This window comes from Hemitrygon akajei, chromosome 23 (assembly GCF_048418815.1).
Source record: "Hemitrygon akajei chromosome 23, sHemAka1.3, whole genome shotgun sequence".
Taxonomy (NCBI): Eukaryota; Metazoa; Chordata; class Chondrichthyes; order Myliobatiformes; family Dasyatidae; genus Hemitrygon; species Hemitrygon akajei.
Genome location: NC_133146.1, coordinates 49524524 through 49542388, shown reverse-complemented (window position 1 = coordinate 49542388; position 17865 = coordinate 49524524). Strand labels below are relative to the sequence as shown.

At 40.2% G+C, this 17865-nt stretch overlaps 1 protein-coding gene and 1 long non-coding RNA gene across 7 annotated transcripts in view; one reads left to right on the top strand and one right to left on the bottom strand.

Annotated features, from left to right (window-relative positions):
• c23h10orf90 (chromosome 23 C10orf90 homolog) overlaps positions 1–17865 on the bottom strand; it is a 198192-nt gene that overhangs the window by 56160 nt on the left and 124167 nt on the right. For all 4 annotated transcript variants that reach the window (XM_073027586.1, XM_073027582.1, XM_073027585.1 and 1 more), the window contains exon 4: positions 6145–6224. In XM_073027586.1, the coding sequence (XP_072883687.1) occupies positions 6145–6224 (80 nt within the window). The remainder of the gene's footprint in view (positions 1–6144; positions 6225–17865) is intronic.
• The window catches only part of LOC140715421 (uncharacterized), a 123964-nt gene that overhangs the window by 59162 nt on the left and 46937 nt on the right, over positions 1–17865 (top strand). For all 3 annotated transcript variants that reach the window (XR_012096131.1, XR_012096132.1, XR_012096133.1), the window contains exons 2-3: positions 1808–1912; positions 7446–7509. This is a non-coding gene — a long non-coding RNA (uncharacterized lncRNA). The remainder of the gene's footprint in view (positions 1–1807; positions 1913–7445; positions 7510–17865) is intronic.

Here is a 17865-nt window from a genome sequence, read left to right as displayed (position 1 = left end):
TCCGGAGCCGGTGTCCCTAAGGCAGTTTGATGTTGCTTACAACTTCACTCTGGCCACCTCTGCGATGACACTGGTGTCAAGCTGTATCGGCACTTGCCCTTCCCTTGGACTACATCAGTGACGTGGAGAGGGGGAGCCCACTGCATGGGCAATAGCTGGTCTTTCAAATCTCCCCACCCAAGCTTGCACCCTGGTGAGGACACAGTCTACCAGAGGCACAAACTCATCATCCCCTGGGATCGACGGCTGCCTACTAGTCCGAAAAATCAGAATTCAGCAAAGTTTTCTAGACAAATCATAGTTAATCTATTCAGGCTATATTGTCTTTGCAGTCTTGGAAGAAATGGTGTAAGTTTATAGTTGTCTATAGTGGTTGTATGCAGTTTTGACCACCATCCCCTATGTTAATGCAAAGTGATCTACATTTTACAGTTCTGATCTATCTCTATCAAGTTCAAGGAAGGGAAACCAGCAGAAAACCATAAAAAATACTGCTCAAGTGTAATCAAACTCCTACCTACACATGACATTTTATTATCTGTATTCAATCTGAATTTTAGTCACTTGCAAATAGGGGCTCTTGTGAAATTAGCATTTAAGAAAATGTGATGAGCTGTAATGTACTGGCTCATGCTAAACCTTTAGAAAACACTGGCTCAACTACGAGACAACTAAAGTAGTTGAGCCAGTACCGGACTCCAGCCCAGTACCATACATTAGAAAAGATATAATGGACTTTGTCTCAATGTAGAAGGGATCCTCACAGCATGGAACTGTATTGGTTAGCACAATGCTTTCGGTACCTACAACTCGGGTTCAATTCCCACTGCTGTCTGTAAGGAGTTTGTACGTTCTCCCCGTGACCATGAGGGTTTCCTCCGGGTACTCTGGTTTCCTCCCACAGTCCAAAGGTGTACCATTTGATGGGCTAATTGGTCATTGCAAATTGTCCCATGACTAGGCTAGGGTTAAATCAGGGGTTGCTGGGCAGTGCGGTTTGAAGGTCTGGAAGTGCCCATTCAGCGCTGTTTCTCAATAGATAAACAAACAAATAAGGTATACCAATTCCACGAATGATGGAATTCACTCTTGCTAGCAGAATAAAAAAGCTAAATCTTTTTCTACTTGGAATATGGGGCCTTGCAAGGTAAGTTGTTAAGTTTACAGTGAAAAACATAGTTCTGCATGCCAACCATACAGATTACTTCATTACATTGAGGTAGTACAAAGTAAAACAATAACAGAATATGGAATAGAGTGTTACAGACCAAATGCAGTGTAGGCAAACAATAAGCTGCAAAATCATAACAACGTAGTCTGTGAGGTCAAGAGTTGATCTTATTGTACTAAGGACCTGTCCAATAGTCTTACAACAGTGAGATAGAAGCTGTCTTTGTACCCAGTGGTATGTGCTTCCAGGCTGTTGTATCTTCTGCCTGATGGAAGGCGGGAGAAAAGATAATGTCTGGGTGGGTGGGGTCTTTAATTATGCTGGCTGATTTAGAGAGCCAGCGAGAAGTGTAGGCAGGGTTTCTGTGATGTGCTCAGCTGTGTCCACAGCTCCCTGCAGTCTCCCGTGGTCTCAGGCAGAGCAATTGCCAGACCAAGTCACAATGCATCTGGACAGGAAGCATCAATAAAAACTGGTGACACTCAAAGAGGACACTCCAGATTTCTTTAGCTTCTTGAGGAAGTAGAGACATTAGTGAAATTTCTTGGCCGATTCATCAACACATTTCGACCAGGACAGGGGTTTTGGTGATGTTCACTCTTAGAAACATGACATTCTCAACCCTCTCAATTTCAGCACCATTGATGTTAACAGGAGCACGTGATCCATCCCAATACTGAAGTCAATGACCATCTCTTTCGCTGATATGGAGGGAAAGATTGTTGCCATAACACCACATCAGTAAGTTATCTACCTCCTTCCCGTACTCTGACATTTGAGATTTGGCCACTGCAGTCGTATTATCTGCAAACTTGTTTGTTGAGCTAGTGTAGAATCTAGCCACAGTCATGAATGCATAGGGAGTGAAGTATGAGGCTGAAGGTGCACCTTTATGGGACACCAGTGTGTGGGACATCATGGCAGAGGTGTTACTAATATTCCTACTGACTGAGCTCTGTTAGTTAGGATGGCAAGGATCCGGTTGCAGAGGGAGGTGTTTCAGTCCCAAGTCTAGATTCAGGAGAAGCTGGAACTGTAGACAATAAACTATTATTTAATGCTAGTGTCTTTAATGTTCAAAAGCTCCAGAGGTGAGTGTAGGTCCAGGGAGATGACGCTGGGGTGGGGGGGGGGGGTGGGGGTGGAATCTGACAGAAACAAATTAAAGGAATGATAATTCAGACAGCGTAGATAGAACAAAAATGTTCCTATAAGACCATAAGATATTGGAGCAGAATTAGGCCATTTGGCCCATCGAGTCTGCTTCACTATTTCATTATGGCTGATCCACTTAATCCCACTTGCAGAGTGGTTAGTAATTAAAGGAGAGTCAAGGTAAATGGAAAAACAATTAAAAATGATACAAGGAAGAAATTTTTTAAACAGTCTGGAGTGCACTGCCAGGGAAAGTAGAGGAGGCAGAATCAATTCAAAAGGGACACAAAGAGTATCTGAAAGGATGAATGGGACCTGCTGGATCGCTCTTACATAGAATCAACTTCTTTCTGTGTTATAATCATTGTCTTATTCTCTAAAGCTGGACAGTAACACTTCACTAAAGTAAAATCGGACATGTTATCATCCTTGACATTGAGCTGATCACCATATGGAAAATGAAATGAATTTACGTCAAACCAGGTTCCAGGAATTGATCACTGCATTTAAAACAGATTAATATACTGATACTACAGCGCTGCTGGAACTGATTGCTTAGTACAGAAATTCAACAGCAGGCTTACACTTAAATAGTATTTAAGTAAGTAAGTAAATTTATAAAGCAAGTATTTTAAATTATTTTCACGTCAAAAGATATAATAAGGTACTGATGTGTGATCTCAAGTCTAAGCTGATCCAATCAGGAAATTGGAATTGAATCAATCTGAATCAGATTTCAAAACTGCTTTGGTTCCCCTTAACGTCAAGTAATCAGCTCCTTTGAGTTTGAGAGTACCTTTGTGGTCTATTAATCAGAGAAAAAAAAAAGAAATATTGAACTGGAAGGATGAAACTTCAGTTTTTTTTCCAAAAAGCACAGGTGTGATTCATAATATATGTGGAGACTTATAATATATTCCATACAGCTGAAATTTGATCCTAAAATTAAAATGTGTAAAAGGCTTACTAAAAGAGACAAATAAATTGCTCTCCATGCAGGCAGGGGAATCTGCAAGCAGAGACCATTGAGAAATTCCTGCACATCCTTTCCACACTTTATTAGAAGGCAGACAATTTTAGTAGATCAGAGGAGACAACCACACAGGCAACCGTTGCAGGTTGCAACTCGCTTCCAAACCACAAATCACAGAGGCGTAACTGGAAAAACACAAAAATGGTCTTCTGTGCGTCAGTGCTGAAATTTTCTTCAACCGACATGTGGATTAGAATTCTGTAATTTCCTTCTGTTATTTTTTTCCAAATTGGATGCATTGTATTATCGCTATAGATTTCCTTTTATGGCTCCTAAGTTGACTTCTTATGGTATTTAGAGGCTGAGATGGCTCTTCAAATTATGCATTGCTTGCTATTCAGAAACCAAAGTAATCTGCTTTTTCCAATTACTTGTAGAAGATATGTTGCATGTCCCCGTATTAAGGACTAGTATGATCCCAGCCCTTGCAAACCTGCATAGGAATTCACACAGTAACTAATCTTTCTAGGCCAGGTCTATTTTATAGACTTCTGATCCAAACTCAACTGTTCCTTCAGTTGAGGGGTTCCCAGCCTGGGGTTGGGAACCTCGTTAATGGTCAGGGTCAATGGCGTAAAAAAGGCTGGCAATCCCGATCTAGCTCTATTTACTAATATCTGGTAGGGTAAGCAGCAGCTCTACAAATATACTTGTGTGGTCCTTTTACCTAACCAAATATACTGTATATAATTTTAAACCATTTTATTACTTTCTCACGGTCCTCAATCTATGTAATACATCTTACTTAACTAACATTTTCCCCTTTTCCAACATACTATGACTCAGTCTGTCCATCAATCCATTCAGTCATCACTTCTTTTATTCATCTTCCAACACTTAATTAAGACAGGAACCCCCAGCAGTCCAATATTGATTATTAGGACTGTTTTGCATATAGAAAAATTGAGTCATTGTGTCACAGACATGGAAACAGTTCCTTTGGTCCAAAAGTCCTCACTGGCCATCAAGCACCCATTTTTACATAATCCTGCCTTAATTTATTTTTAAAAACAAAAACACAAAATGCTGGCAGAACTCAGCAGGCCAGACAGCGTCTATGGGAGGAGGTAGTGACGGCGTTTCGGGCCGAAACCCTTCATCAGGAGTGAAGTAACATGGGATGGTCAAGGGGGGATAAGAAGTGGGGGGAGGGATAAAGTAGAGAGCTAGGAAGTGATAGGTTGGAGGGAAATGGGCTGGGGGAAGGTGGAGAATTATGGGAAATAAAAGAGAAAGAAAGGTAGGGCTGGGGGGAGATTATAGTAAGGTGGTTCTTTTTCTCTCTCTTTCTTCCCCCAGGAATATTTTCCTACACACTAGGAATATTTTCCTACACACTAGGAATATTTTCACAGTGGCCAATTAACCTACCAGCGTGGAAGGAAACAAAAGCGCCTGGAGGAAACCCACACCCACACAGTCATAGGGAGAATGTATAAATCCCACTAGAGAGCTCTGGAGCTCAGGATTGAATTCTAGTTGCTATACTGTGCTGCCCTTTAGTTGACGTTACCATCATTCATATTTTATAAGTACATTAGAAATTGGATCAGGAATGGACCATCTGGCCAGTGGAGCTTGCTCTGCCATTCAATAAGGTCCTGGCTGCTATGGCTGCGGACTCAGTCCCACTTTAGTAACAACTAGAATGTTGTCAACTCAGCTGAGCATATCATGGAAACCAGCCTCCTTCATTTTACACTGTCTATACTTCTCACTGCCGAGGCAGCATAATCAAAGACCCCACCCACCCTGAACATTCTCTCTTCACCCCCACCTCCAATTGGGTAGAAGATACAAAAGTGTCAAAGTACATTGCAAAAGTCTGAAGGACAGCTTCCATTCCACTGTTACAGTATAAAACTATTTCTCTAGTTCAATGAGATGTTCCATTGACGTAACAATCTAACTCATTGTGACCTTGCACCTTATTGTCTACTTGCACTGCATTTTCACTGTACTGCAACATTTTATTCTGCACTCAGTTATTATTTTACCTTGTACTGCCTCAATTCATCAATGTAATGATTGAACTGTGCGAACGGTTTGCACAAAAATTTTTTCACTGTTCCTCAGTACATGTGACAAAAGTAAAGCAGTTACCAATTTACCAAGTGTACTAATCTATACATTTGTACATGAGCCACTCTCATTCTACTGTATTCCAACAAATATAGTCATAGGCAACTCAGTTTTTCAATTTCAGATGCACATGACTCACTGCAGATAAAATGACTAATCATTAGTCTGAGAACACTTTCGTTAATGTTATGGAGCACAGGGACCTAGCTTTTGTGTAGTGATTCATGTATTCAAGATGCAGCAGCTTGAATTATTTTGGAATAGCATACTCCTAAGCTGTGATGGCATTAAGGAAGAAATGTGTATGAATTTAAGGGTATTAATGGATTTCCCAATTACTTTTTGACAAAAAATGGCAAACCTATTGAAATCTGGGCAAATATTGGAGAAACGGAACTTTGTCCCATTAATTCCTGTACATGCATGACTGAAAATGTGTATCATCAAGTCACAAATTATTGCCTTATCACTGTATCATAATGATGGAAGATATGATGATGGAATGGATAGACAGCTCAAGTTATATATGTAAGAGTAGGGAAAAGATTAATTAGATAAGGGACATAACATAGATAGAGGAATGTGGGAACAGAATAAAACAAACTTAAAATTATAAATATAATGATTAAAAATGCAAAATAACAAAATTCTACATTGCAAACTTGCCACAAATATTTTATGTTTAGTTTTTATAAATCTTTACCTCAGATGTAGGTGCTCTGGAATGAGGATGTGTCATAAAAATACAATGCTCCAGATTATCTTTAGCTTCTTCAGATAAACCTGAAATATTAAAGATATTTAGAATATTACAAGTTTTATTTGGTGTTGATTTAACAGCCTAAATAAAAAAATAAACTATTAACAAGTAATAGCATAAATACACAACACAAATAAATGTTCTGATACTGCACAGAAAAATGAAGAAATAAATGTGGGAATACATATTTTCGTGCTGAAATTTTGTTTGTCTTCCAAGAAGACTTGATTTACTAAACTAACATGTTCACAGCACTCATGTAAATTTGAGCACAAACCATTGAGTGACGAAGGAGAAAAGTTGTTTATGCAGTGAACTGTAAAACTACCAAAATGGTTTTGACATCGTGATAGTGACTCTCTAAAAAACATCTGAAGGGTCATAGGTTTTTCTTATAAATAATTTAATATTGTGTTTGTATTCATGGATGGACAGGCAATTTCACAGATGTTAACAGAGTAACCCGAGTCCCTTCTGTTTAAGGCTACAAAAGAATCAAACAGAAAAGTAGTGACCCTAGATACTGTGAAGTAACATCCTGGTATCTGGATGGTGCAGCATGTAATATACGGGGACAGCATATTAATGTACTGGTGCATCATCTGCATCACTGATTTTCTATATATTGAGTTACAAAGCTCAGTCAATATTCCAAAGATGGAATGGGAGACAAACCGAGGGGTTCAATTATGCTCCTTTTTCACTCACGCCTTAAAAAACCCTTCAAAACAATGAAAAAAAAAATTCTAGTTTGCTTGGGGTTTAAGTTTCTAAAACTCCACAATATGCAGGTTCCTTGATAATAAGTCACCATATAAAATTTCAAAGCCTGATGATTTCTGAGAATATAACTTCATTATCTCATGTTTTATTTAACTCCATTGTCATTGTGATTCACTTAAAGAAAGAAAAATAATGTGATTAGTGTAAATAGCACTCATAACAAAAGATAGTTTACAAAAAAGAAATTCCAAAACTGACTGCTTTCAGAATGGTCAGTTGATTGCTGTATTAATATGAGTTCTAGATCTATTTTTTTCATAGCAAAATAGCAGCATTTTTATTTCACTGACCATAAATGTATAAAAAAAGGAGGTTAAACTACATTATTGTATACTAAGAACAAAAATATTTGAATGCAGGGACTTTAAATGTTCACAATCTCTGTCTGAAGCATCTGTTTAAAGTTTTTTCAAAATCTGTTCTCACCAGTTTCATAAATTGACCTACAAACTATCTTTCAGGAGCTCCAGGCAAGAAATCTTTCTCTTCACATCATGATGTCATTGAAGATAACGTTCACTTCAGGTGACAATATAAAATGTGTGATCTTAGCTCTGCCACTCAATTAAGCACCTGTAAAATGTTGCTTCCATTGACTTTACTAGAAGGGAGGGTTGATGGGAGGAAAGCTTAAAGAAAGAACTGTTTAAATGAGCTGGTCAAACTGATATTATACATTTGACAAAGTTCACAGTCAATATTAGCGGCTTACATTCTTCCATGCGATATTCATAAGGGTTAGCCATATATTTGTAATGATTTATTTTTTATATAAAGAATAAGAAACATTTGCATTTCTCAATTTCAGGATAAAGTATATAGACAAGGAATTACAACTGAATTAGCCGCTGTACTTTGAAGAAGTCTTGGGCACATATATACATATAGCTGGAGTGTCTAAGACTCTTACACAGTTCTGCTGGGAGCAAAGGATGTTGGGAATGGCAAGGGTGCGAGAGGGGTGTGACATGTGTGTATGTGTGCCTATGTACTTTGTACAGTACTGTAAAGAAAGAGTAGGACTCTTGAAGGAACAAAGGAGAAAATCTGAGTGTGGAGCCTGGCGACATGAATGAGGTCCCAAATGAATACTTCCCATCTGTATTCACCAAGTGAAACAATGTGAAAGACTGCAAGTTCAGGGATGGCTACATGGATTATCAGGTCAGTGTGAAGATGGAGGAAGTATCAAATATCTTGGGATGCATAAAGACTGATAAGTACCAAGGGCTGGATGAGATCTATACCACTTTGCTAAGGAAAGCAAAGCGGGAGATAGCTGGCAGACATTTTTATTAGCCATAGGCAAGGTACCACAAAATTGGAGCAGAACTCGAGGATTTCTTTCCTTAAGACATGCAGCTGGGATAAGAATAGCAATTACAAACCAATGAGCCTAATGCCAGTGGAAGGAAAATTATTGAAGAAAACCTACTCATACTCAGCTGGACCTTGTGTGGGGAAATCCTGCCTCACACATTTACTTATTTACTTACTTATGGAAATACAGCTCAGAATAGGCCCTTTTGGGCCTTCAAGCTCTGCTGCCCAGCAATCCCCTGATTTAATCTCAGCCTAATCATGGGAACAATTTACAATGACCAATTAACCTACCAACTGGTATGTTTTTGGACTGTGGGAGGAAACCGGAGCACCCAGAGGAAATCCACACAGTCATGGGGAGAAGATACAAACTCCTTACAGGCAGCAGCAGGAATTGAACCCAGGTCATCTGTACCTTAAAGCGATGTGCCAGCCATTATGCTACCATGCTGCTCACCCATTAAAAATTTGAGTTTTTTAATGAGGTAACTCAGGAGACTGATGAAGCCAGGTTGGTTATACATGACTATATGATAGATAGATAGATACTTTATTCATCCCCATGGGGAAATTCAACATTTTTTCCAATGTCCCATACACTTATTGTAGCAAAACTAATTACATACAATACTTAACTCAGTATAAATATGATATGCATCTAAAATCACCCTCTCAAAAAGCATTAATAAATAGCTTTTCAAAAGTTCTTAAATAGTTTACTAAAATACATTGAATGGTAACTTAAGCTCAGTCCTAACCCCAGCACTTTAACATATCTTACCCCTGGCGGTTGAATTATAAAGCCGAATGGCATTGGGGAGTAATGATCTCTTCATCCTGTCTGAGGAGCATTGCATCGATAGCAGCCTGCTGCTGAAGCTGCTTCTCTGTCTCTGGATGGTGCTATGCAGAGGATGTTCAGGGTTTTCCATGATTGACCGTAGCCTACTCAGCGCCCTTCGCTCTGCTACCGATGTCATACTCTCCAGTTCTGTGCCCACGACAGAGCCCGCCTTCCTTACCAGCTTATTAAGACGTGAGGCGTCCCTCTTCTTAATGCTGCCTCCCCAACACGCCACCACAAAGAAGAGGGCGCTCTCCACAACTGACTTATAGAACAACTTCAGCATCTCACTACAAACATTGAATGACGCCAACCTTCTAAGGAAGTACAGTCGACTCTGTGCCTTCCTGCACAAGGCATCTGTGTTGGCAGTCCAGTCTAGCTTCTCGTCTAACTGCATTCCCAGATGAACTTTATTAAGACATTTGACAAGATTCCACATGGTAGATCGATCCAGAAATTTAAGACACATGGGATCCAAGAAGATCTGGTTAATTTGATCTAAAATTGGATTGGTGTAAGGAGACAGAGAGTGGTGAAGAAAGGATATTTTTCTGACTGGAAGTCCATGATCAGTTGCGTACCATAGAATTCAGTGCTAGGATAAATTATTGCTGGTGATCTATGTATATTAACAACTAGGATGTGAATGTATACAACATCTGAATAACAAAATTTCTAGACTCCTATGTATTGACTTTGACTCCACCTTCAATACAATAATTTCTAATAGACTTATGCCCAAACTCCTAGTCCTAGGCCCTCCCTCTGCAACTGGATCTTTGACATCCCGACCGACAGAATCAGAATCAGGTTTATTATCGCCGGCATTTGTCGTGAAATTTGCTCACCGTCAGATCACCTTCAGTAAGGAGAAGCAGTAACACCTTGAGCATAACTTGAAGTGGGCGCATCCTCAGCCGCTTACCTTACTCCCTACAAGTTTACAAACATAGCCAGATTCCACTCTAACTCCATCTACAAGTTTGCAGATGTTACCACCACCGTGAGTCAGCGCTCAAAGAATGCTGGGACGGTGTACAGGAAGGAGATAGAGTCTAGTGGCATGGTGCCAAGACGGCAATCATTCCCTCAATGTCAGCAAAACAAAGAGCTGGTCATTCAGGAAGAGGGGCAAAGTACATGTTCTCGCGTTATCAATGGTGCTAAGGTGGAGCTAAGACCATAAGAGATAGGAACAGAACCAGGCCATTTGTCCCATTGAGTCTGCTCCGCCACTCCACCATGGCTGATTTATTATCCCGATCAACTTGATTCTTTTGCCTTTTCATAACTTTTAACACCCTTACTAATTAAGTACATATCAAATTCCACTTTAAATATACCCATTGCTTTGGCCTTCACATCTGTCTGTGGTAATGAAATCCACAAATTCACCACCGTCTGGCTAAAGAAATTCCTCTTCTTCCTTCTATTCTGAGATTTTCCTACTATCGGAAACATCCTCTCCCCATTCACTCTATCTAGGTCTTTCAATATTTTGTAGGTTTCAATGAGATCCCCCCTCGTCCTCCTGAACTCCAGTGAGTACAGGCTCAGAGCCATCAAATGCTCCTCATATGTTAACCCTTTCATTCCTATGATATTTTTTGTAAATCTCCAATGTGAGTACATCCTTTCTTAGATATGGGGCCCAAAATTGATCACAGTACTCCAAGCGCGGTCTAATCAATGCCTTAAAATGCCTCAACATTATACCATTCCACTCTTGTCCTCTTGAAATGGGTGCTGAAATTGCATTTGCCCTCCTTACTACTGACTCAATCTGCAAGTCCTGACTTTACTTTCTCAAAGAATTCCAACAGATTTGTCAAGCGAGATTTCCCCTTCTGAAACCATGCTGACCAGCCTATCTTATTGTGTGCTTCCAAGTTCCCCAAAACCTCATCTTTAACAATGGGCTCCAAAATCTTACCCACTGAAGTCAGGCCACTGGCCGACAATTTCCAGTCTTCTGCCTCCTTCCCTGCTTGAAGAGTGGAGTGACATTTGCAATTTTCCAGTCCTCTCGAGCCATTCCAAAATTTAGTGATTCTTGAAAGATGACTGCTAATGCCTCCACAGACTCTTCAGCTACCTCTTTCAGAAGCCTGATGTATAGTACATCTGGTCCCTGGTGACCTTTAGACATTTCAGCTTCCCAAGCATCTTCTCCTAATGAATAGTGACTGCACCACTTTTACCCGACACTATCAAATCTCTGAATACCACTCCTTGATTCTTTGACTCTAAAACAGAAAATGCTGATAACAGTCAGCAATTACTGCAGTGTATTGCGGAGAGAGAAGCAGAGTTAATGTTTAAGATCAACCGTCAGTGCAGTAGCACACTTAATGGATCTGTTACCTCACAGCTTAAGCGACCCACATTCAATTTTAACCTCCGGTGCAATTCTGTGTGTGTTCAGTGTTCACCCTTTGACCGCACGGGTTTCCCTCATGTGCTCTAGGCTCTTCCCATGTCCCAAAGACATTGTGGATTGGTAGGTTAGTTGACTATTGTATATTGTCTCCTGCGTGATGGTGGAAGAAAGGTGATGGGAAAGTGGGGAGAACAAAGCAGGAACAGAATAAGTGTTGCTTGATTGTTGGCGGAGACTCAGTGGACTAAAGGGGCGCATTTCTGGACTGCTCAAGTTGATGCCTCTATGATGTCTCGTCTGAAGCACCGAGCCAAATCAAGTTGACTGTTGCTGGAGTTTGAACCAGTCACAGGAAAGCAAATTCTGCATTTGGTACCATTCTCAGGATGAGCTGAGTTTCAGATGCCACCTCTTTATTGGACACTTTATGGATGTCATTGGATCTACCTCTGGAATTCAATGCTATCCAGATCTAACACGATAAAATCTCTGATTCCTGCACAGGAGATTTGGAAAGGAAAGTAACCCATGCTAGTTATATTTAATGATTTTCCTTTAATTTGGTATGTGTACTTAGCTTATTTCTGTTATCATTTCAGTTTTTCGTCATTAAGTCGCTTTTGTGCCTTTTTGCATCAGAGACATCTCAAAATCTCTTACAAAACTCACAGGCTTCGACCAAAGTGACAACTCTTCTCCCAGATTTTCTTCCTGCCAAAGCTGTGAGGCATTGCTGAGGGGCAACCTCAGAGGTACTGTAACTGAGACCCAGTTATCACTAAAGTCTCGCCATTACTGAATGGGTTGCCTGGCCTTATTTTTCTCCTATGTCTTACGTTCTGTCTGAATTTTGAGTGAGCAGGCCCTGGGCAATGAGATCTGCTCCAGGTTAATATGAGAGTGGGCTTGATAAGGACAGGAAGTAGGGTGAATACACTTATATACATTTTCAGCATGTTGAATTTATTTCTGTCCCTGCAAATGCTGGCTGATCTGTAATTGGCCGAATGTTGGTTCGAGCAATTTCTGTTTTCCTTCCAGCATCTGTAATACTTTGATTGTGAAGTACATCTGATATGTAGGAAATGTGGCAGTTTGTTTGTGGGAGATGAGCCTGGAGCACAGTCACTTGGGGAATTGTAGTAGGCCTCCGTTAGTCTCGATAGACCATGGATTTGCACCTTGGAAAGTTTCCAGGGCGCAAGCCTGGGCAAGGTTTTTTTTTATGGAAGACCGGCAGTTGCCCAAGCTGCAAGCCTCCCCTCTCCACGCCACCGATGTTGTCCAAGGGAAGGGCATTAGGACCCATACAGCTTGGCACCAGTGTCGTCGCAGAGCAATGTGTGGTTAAGTGCCTTGCTCAAGGACACACACGCAAGCCTCAGCCAATGCTCGAACTAGCGACCTTCAGATAACTAGACGAATGTCTTAACCACTTGGCCACGTGCCAACACAACACTTGGGGAGTAAACCCCTTTAAAATGATGTTACTAGATCTTTTGAAAAAGGATAGATAGGGGCTTGGTTTAACATCTTATGAGAAAGATTGTGCCATGGAATACCAACTGCTGGACTGAATATTCTTGCGAAAGATTTTTTTTGTATGCTCAAGCTTCTGGAGTGGGATGTAAAGGTTAAGACCTAAAGATGAGCTTTATTTGTCACATGTTCATTCAAACCATACAGTGAAATGCGTTGCTTGCATCAAAGCAACAAAGGATGTGTGGGGCAGCCCACGAGTGTCGCCATGCTTCTGACATCAATGTGGCATGCCCGCAACTCACCAACCCTAACCGTGCCTCTTTTGAATGTGGGAGGAAACCCACCCAGTCACGGGGAGAATACACAAACATTTTGCGGCATGAATTGAACGCTGATCGGTGATCACTGGCTCGTAAAGCAACGTGGTAATCACTACAGTATCGTGCCACTCAAGCGTACAATCTTCCTGATTTCAGGGTACTCCTAACTAAGACAACACTATCAATGAGTAGAGTAATGATAGTGTGGAAATGATAGAGATAATTATTATCTGGCTGCATGACAGGAAAGAGGTCAAAGAGCTGTGCTGCCACTGTAATTGAGGCTTGCAGCGGGTATTCTACATCCCACTACAGATTTGTTTTCTCTACCCCTTCACCCCCATCATTCTCCACTCTAATTATAAATAATGACCATATGTTCATGTTATAATTACAACTCCCTTCTAACATTATCAAAACCTCTAAGGGCCTCACCACCCAGTTTGAAAACCTACATAATAGAGTCGAGAGAGAGAGTGCCATTTCCTGAGTAATGTTGCAAATTGCCATGGGAAAGAGGCACACAAGGAATTATGTGCAAATTGAAATTCTACTCAAGTCCAAAAACAGCTAAGAATACGTATATTTCATAGCACTGGTTTTCACATTTTTAAATTACAGTATAAACACAATAATTGTTCATAGTTGTTTTAATATCTATTGAACAAACATAGTATTATATCAATAGCAGTTCATTTCTAGGTATGTTTGACTCAGCATTGGAGTACTAATTGGCTCATTTTATCTTCTGCAAGAAATACAGTAGTACAGTCATATCAAAGTAGTTTATGTTTAGTCTGTATAAATAAATCTGAAGCAACATTTATTAATGCCCCGTGTGTAAATATAAGTTGCAGCAGTGAGTGACTTGTATATTAAAGAATTTCCAGCACTTTCTTTTACTGTGGTGAAAACATGATTGATTCAGGATGTTTCGGTCATCTATCTCATTCCTTCATCTGCTGTACTACAACTGATGTAGGGCCAAGATAACAGGCCTCCCTCTGCAGCCTGACTTAATTACACCAACATACGAAGAAAAATACTGCATTTATGCAGAAGGTATGCAGAGATAATAAAAATAGAACAATTGAATAATAGAGTACAATGCTACACTTATCAAATAATGTATGTTTGTCATTAACTGCTCCCTACACAGCTTTACTGCATGACAATAATAATTGCTGGTACATCCTACGAATGGGATACAGTGTTACCTAATTTCAATTTACATGGCTTTTTTCATATAAATGACAAGATGAAATGTAATTCATATATATTATTATATTTTAAGGATAATATTTGCTTCAGCTGTTTGGAATACCAGAGCGTTGGGTTATGGACTGAAGTTTTTGATGGACTCTAGATGAATGTCTCTTTGGGGGCTTTTGCTATTGCTTGCATGGTAAGGGGGTGCCTTTGCTGGTGCAAGAAGGGGGAAGAGGTGGGTCAATGCTTCTGCTGCTGCTTGAGTGTGGGAGGGTGGGAGGGGGCTTTGGAATTCTGATGTCTCTGTCATTCATTTGCTTTTTTTTGTTTCATGGGTGTCTGCAAAGAGTAAGAATTTCAGGTTGTATACTATTTACATTCTCTGATATTAGATTGAACCACTTGAACTACTGGCATGATTTGTGATCATGACAATGAGAAAAATGTGATACTGTGAATTAGGTTAGCAAATTTCTCTACAGTCTAAAGTCAGGAGATTAATATATTCAGGACAAAGGCTGTATCATCAGGTGTTTTTAAAATACCGTCCAAGAAATGTGTAGTTTGTTCAAAGATGGTGCAAATTCGATGTGATACAGAAAATGATCAAGCTACAGAGCATTTTATTACAAAAAAATACTTTAAAAATGGACAACAAAATACAAGTAGCTACAGATGACAACAAGTTACTGGGGAGGTAAGATAGCTTAGTGGTTACCATAACACTATTACAGTGGCAGAGTCTCAGGTTCAACTCTGGCACTCTCTGCAAGGAGTTTGAACATTCTCCCCGTGACCATATGAATTCCCTCCAGGTTTCCTCCCACAATCCAAAGATGTACAGGTTAGTAGGCTAATTGGTCACATGGATGTAACTGGGTGGTTCGACCCCATTAGATTAGTAGATCCTGTTACTGTACTGTATCTCAAAATTAAAGTAAATACTCTTCTGAACCTAAAGGTCCACTGAATTGGAACCAACATCATAATGACACAGAGAGCTTAGAGCACTATGTTGGTGCCTAAATACATTGTGGAATGATGCCCTAATCTGAGCAAAAGTTAGAATCAATGGAATGTGAGGAACATAATGGATCCAGAAGCCTAGAGCTTCAAAGGCTGACATTCTTGACTGAAGCCCTGTGGATAGCAGAAAGGCTTTGGCGTGTTAGGAGATGAATCACTTGTGTCTGGACATCCAGACTTTGATCTGTTCTTGCTAGCATAATATTTATGAGGCTGTCCTAACTGAGTTTCTGGCAAGCATTGCAGAGGAGGAAATCAGCATGATATCAAATCAACGTTTGACAGCAATAACAATGAGAATGAATGCACCAGGCTTTGGCAGTTTAACACTCTTCTTGGAGATTGTTGGTGCTTGGTACTAGTGTGCCATAAGTGTAACTTTTTGCTTATCAGATCAAGTATGAAGTTAGCTAGATCCTAATGAAAGCAGGAGTTGACTGTTTTATTTTCTGCAAAGTTGCAGATGAAATAATCAGTGAATTTCCACACCTCTGGCCTTATAATCTTATGTATAGGCATCTGTTAGTTTCTGGACACCATGGATTTGCGCCTTGGAAAGTTTCCAGGATGCAGGCCTGAGCAGGGTTGTATGGGAGACTGGCAGTTGCCCATGCTGTAAGTCTCCCTTCTCCATGCCACTGATGTTGTCCAAGGGAAGGGCAATGCCAATACAGCTTGGCACCAGTGTCGTCACAGAGCAATGTGTGGTTAAGTGCCTTGCTCAAAGACACAATACGCTGCATTAGCTGAGGCTCAAACTAGCGACCTTTGGATCACTAGACCAACACCTTAACCACTTGGCCATGCGTCTTATTTGATTTGGTGAAGCAACTGAAGATGGTTGGCCTATCACACTGCCCTGAAGAACTCCTGAAGCAAACCCTTACAGATACGATATTGATCTCCAAAAAACACAACCATCTTCCTTTGAAGTGTATGTGTTTTCCTCTTTGCTGCCCATTGACCCATTGAGTTCAGTTTTGCCGGGGCTCTTGATGTTGCTCTCAGTCAAAATTTATCTTGATAACAACTGCCATCACTCTCACCTCACCTCTGGAATCCAGTCCTTTAAACCATGCCCAAGCCAAGACTACAATAAGGCTTTCAGCTCACAAACAAATTCAGACAAAATAGTCTACTACACACTTGCTTAACAGAATGTGGACTATTCATCATTGTAAGAAACATAAAAATATACATTAATAGGAAAGAAACAGAATAAATGATAAATCAGGAAGTTTACAGTATTCATAATAGAGGGATAAACACAGAAGAAATGTCAAGAAAAGGTGAAAAATACCCTTAACACTAGTGGAAAAATAGTAAGTATCAATGTTTTAATGGAAACATTTACTGTATTGTAACAAAATTCAGTTTTCACATAGTTTAGCAATCTCTTCAATCATTGCAAAAATACTAATTAATTTATCTTCACTAATGCATTAAATCTGAAAAGATTATCCCATACAAGTCATCTCGGATTGAAATTATAATCTGTTAAAGTAATTGGTTGTCTCTTAAGTGGGATCATGCTAGTAAATGTAAGGTACTTGACTCAAATTGATTTACTAATGTATTCATAGTCATTTCCTCGTTTGATACAGTACAGCTACAATATCCACTGAATGGACTGGATGGCGTCATTAGGCAGAGGCAGCAGCATTTTCATTTGATTAACTCATCATGGTGCACAGACATGGCAGTCCTGTCAGATTCCTGTTCCTTCAACCAGAACATCAAGTGTCGTCTGTTCTGTATTCCGAAGGAGTTCTTCACCAGCATCCAGGTTTCAGTGTACATTCCACTATTGGCAAATATCAAACTAGCATTGGGGAGGCTGAATACCACGATCAAAAGTCCCAAGACGGCACACCTTGATGGCTTCACGATCATCACAGGGGTGATCTTCAAAGCCAGCTTGAAGAGGTCTCTGACAAACTACGGCCAGCCTATCAAATGCAAAACCAGAGAAGCCAGCACTGTCAATCACTGTTACACCACCAACCAAAATGCTTACTGTGCCATCCCACTCCCAAACTTGGCTGAGTTCAATCATCTGGCTATGCTTCTACTCCTGGTAGATAGGCAGAGACTGAGCTCCACAGCACCAGTGGGTATGATAGCAGAAGTATTTTCAAGATAGGTGTAAGAACATTTACAGAACTGCTTTAAATTGGTTGACCGGGCTATGTTCATGGAATCGCCTTTGGATCTGAATGAATGTGTCATGCCCATCACCAACTTCCTCGGGACCTGTGTGGTTGAGTGTGTTCCTTTGAGAACTTGTATTTTCC